The sequence below is a fragment of the Carya illinoinensis genome, chromosome 7 (assembly GCF_018687715.1).
Source record: "Carya illinoinensis cultivar Pawnee chromosome 7, C.illinoinensisPawnee_v1, whole genome shotgun sequence".
Classification (NCBI taxonomy): domain Eukaryota; kingdom Viridiplantae; phylum Streptophyta; class Magnoliopsida; order Fagales; family Juglandaceae; genus Carya; species Carya illinoinensis.
In genome coordinates this window covers 30,267,325-30,271,221 of record NC_056758.1, presented here as the reverse complement: position 1 = coordinate 30,271,221, position 3,897 = coordinate 30,267,325, and the positions used below count along the sequence as shown (strand labels likewise).

The following is a 3,897-nucleotide window of genomic DNA, read 5'->3' as shown; positions in this document are numbered from 1 at the left end:
AAACAGTAGATGTTGGTTTGAGATTCGAGAAGAGTGAAAATAGTCTAGTAACTGGACATGTTGACTCAGACTATGCAGGTGATCTTGACAAACGCCGATCGACAACTGGTTATGTGTTCATTATGGCTGGAGGACCAGTTAGTTGGCGATCAACTTTGCAGTCAACAATTGCACTATCATCAACTGAGGCTGAATACATGGCTGTAACAGAAGCTGTGAAAGAAGCTATTTGGTTACAGGGATTGGTAACAAATTTGGGCTTTGAGCAGCAAGAGGTTACCGTTTACTGTGACAGTCAAAGTGCAATTCATTTGGCCAAGAATCAAGTATATCACTCTCGAACAAAATATATAGATGTCCGATTTCACTTTGTTCGTGAAATATTAGAAGAAGATGACATCAAACTTCAGAAGATTGGCACTGAAGATAATCCAGCAGATATGTTGACGAAGGTCGTCACAGGGATCAAGTTCCAACACTGTTTGGACTTGATCAGTATTGAACACTGCTGAGCACCCTCAGGTGCATTGGAGCGCATTCAACAACGGAAGTCTCTCATGTAAAAGAATGGGGTGCCTTCATTTGAAGAATGAATCAGTTTGTAAGCATCCTGGTATTGCACACTTGGGTGGAGGGTGTGATTGTTGAAATCAATCCAAGTGTGAAATGGGTTTGGGTTTGCAGCCACCAACTCATGCTCACCCACCACCATCCACCACCACCCACCATTGTTAGGCCACCCACCCTCTCCCAAGTCAGAAGAAGCTGCAAATGGTGGGCTGCTCTCTTCTATAAATAGGAGAGAGCAATTCATTTGGCCAAGAATCAAGTATATCACTCTCGAACAAAACATATAGATGTCCGATTTTACTTTGTACGTGAAATATTAGAAGAAGATGACATCAAACTTCAGAAGATTGGCACTGAAGATAATCCAACAGATATGTTGACAAAGGTCGTCACAGGGATCAAGTTCCAATACTGTTTGGACTTGATCAGTATTGAACACTGCTGAGCACCCTCAGGTGCATTGGAGAGCATTCAACAACGGAAGTCTCTCATGTCAAAGAATGGGGTGCCTTCATTTGAAGAATGAATCAGTTTGTAAGCATCCTGGTATTGCACACTTGGGTGGAGGGTGTGATTGTTGAAATCAATCCAAGTGTGAAATGGGTTTGGGTTTGCAGCCACCAATTCATGCTCACCCACCACCATCCACCACCACCCACCATTGTTAGGCCACCCACCCTCTCCCAAGTCAAAAGAAGCTGCAAATGGTGGGCTGCTCTCTTCTATAAATAGGAGAGAGCTCAGATGCAAAGTAGAGCAGTGGGTGAAGAGAGAAAGGGGGACGTGAGAGAGAGAAATAGAATTTTGTAGAGTGTTTTGTAAATCTTGTACAAATTCTATAAAAGAGGCTCCAGTAGACATAAGCAATTTGCTGAACCACTTTAAAATTATCTTGTGTGATTTTTGGACAGGCCGGAGGCACAACAATTCCTATATCATCATGTGTTTATAAATTATATATGGAAAATGAATTAATTTTGTGGAAACGGTACTAATTAAGATGATGATCATAGAAGTTTGAAAATTTTTTTATACATGAGTAGTCCTACAGAACAATTAGTTTGAAAATTTTATATTTGAATTATATTTAAAAATAAGATGAGAAAATATGAAATGAGATCAAATGAGAATTTTGCATCTCATCTTAGGCCCCAAACTTGCCCTTAATTTATAATCTAATCTTCAAAATGACTAAAATTATGCATATGATTCAAGGTTTGCGAGTTAATTGGCCTAATAATTTGCACGTTGCTTAATAATTTGTCGAATGCAAAATAATATGAGGATTCCAATTATTCGATATATAGGCCTATCGTGCGACCAAGTAACTTCCTACTAAGTTTAGTTTATTTCATAATGAAAATAATTAATAAAGATGCATGCACCCAATTAAGAATATATATATATATATATATATATTTAATATAATTATTAGACATCCCCGCCCTATAAAACGGACATCATGCTATTAATGTTCTGCGCCCACATGATGCATGCAGTAGTACTTGATCACCAATATTGACCTATATATCTTTGTATGTGCATGATAATGGCTGATCTAAACCTGTTCTTGTTTCCAGCCTCTTTGCTTCTGATGATCTCCTCCCTGGTACTGGTGATTAGTGCATCCGCAAGCGGTGAGGGGTACAGCCCAAAATACGACCTTGACAAAACAAATGTAGGAAAAGATGACCTGCTTTCCACCATTATAGCTATCCAAGGTCTTGTTTACTGCAAATCCGGCTCTAATCTCATCCCACTTGAAGGTCATTCCTACAACTATTACTATTCTTCACATTACTCATGCGTGGCAGTAATGATCTATATGCATGCATGTATTCTATATTCATTGTCCTTATAAATTTTAGCTATTATATATCCTTTCATCATTAAATCATGATTAGATAACTATTTATTTGTTTTACTTGTCTATGAATGAGTACTAAATTTGAGTATTTCTAATTTACTACCTGTTCGATCTCTTCATACTATATACGATATATTGTAGGAGCTGTGACAAGGATAACATGTCTAGCTGTGGATAAGCACGGGTTCGAGACTGCCCCTTTTACCTTCTTAAGTAATGCTTGTAATCCAAAGGGTTACTTCTTTGCAACATTGTCTCCTGCAGAGGTCCAAGATGGTAGGAAGCTTAAGGAATGCAGGGCTTTCCTTGAGCTCTCTCCTTCGGATACTTGTAACTTCCCCACAGATGTAAACAAAGGGATTGCTGGTGCTCTTCTTGGATCTTTTCGTCTGCTTGAAAATAAGAAGATGAAACTGTACACTGTTGGGCCATTCTTTTTCACTCCAGAACCAAATTCTGATTCAGATGGTTACTAATTAATATTACACATCTCAACAAACCTTAATAACCATATATATATATATATATATATATTCATGTTTAGTTTCTTAATTTGTGAGTTTTTACTCTTGGCTCCTCTGGAGATATGTTTTAATGTAGAGAACTTTGTTTCACTGATGAAAGCAGGCGTGCCTGCCCTTGAGAGTAGATGAGGCCTAATGAAGAGCAGTTCCTATCTTTGGTTACTTTGTTCAAGACATAACATTTAGGGCTTGAAGCTTGTACCAAATGCTAACTCAACAAAACAGATGGAGGTCAAGAGGCACGTAGATTTAATAAATTTATTTTAATACTCTAACTCTTGTGTGGGTTAATCATGTGAAATATTTAATTAATTAAAACAGAGCATAAAGTTCGAATACGTTTAAATTTAAAATATTTACTTTGATATCATGTGGAATAATTCCTTATCTAAAAAATTTAAATTAGTATGAAGAAATAGATTTAATAATTTATATTTTTCTTAATATCGTGGAAAAACTAACATATCCCAAGATTCCAACGAGCCCATATTCATGTCAATGGGCCAATACCATCAATATCAATGAAAGGGCCGGGCTTGGCGGCAAGTAAAGTTGTACGCAGATAAAAAATATATATTTTGTCTAAAGTTGGAGATCAAATATATGGAAGAGTGGCGCTTCAAACTGGATGGGTGCCAAACCTTTTTCCACGGGCCAATAGGAATATGCCACGTAGGCATTCCATGAGAAAGGAAAATGAACTCTAATGCACTGGATCTTATTTTATGAGTCAGAAAATTACCTCTCTCATTCTCTCTCCCACTCTCTCTCCAATGCATCATCATCTTCAAACCATCTGGGTAACTGATTATTTGCCTTCGCAAAAGATTGACCATATATTAGCATCCAGATCATACATTAATTTAGATCACATAACGGGATGGGCTATACTTTGTTTCTGAAATCGCAAAAGTAAGCAATTTTATTACTTGAGCA

At 37.4% G+C, this 3,897-nt stretch overlaps 1 protein-coding gene across 1 annotated transcript; it reads left to right on the top strand.

Annotated features, from left to right (window-relative positions):
• The first annotated feature begins 2,119 nt into the window (after positions 1-2,119).
• On the top strand, positions 2,120-2,913 carry LOC122316311 (protein SEED AND ROOT HAIR PROTECTIVE PROTEIN-like). Its single transcript, XM_043132842.1, has 2 exons — positions 2,120-2,336; positions 2,579-2,913. The coding sequence occupies exons 1-2, from the start codon at positions 2,120-2,122 to the stop codon at positions 2,911-2,913; spliced, it is 552 nt and encodes a 183-aa protein (XP_042988776.1).
• Positions 2,914-3,897: the final 984 nt, after the last annotated feature.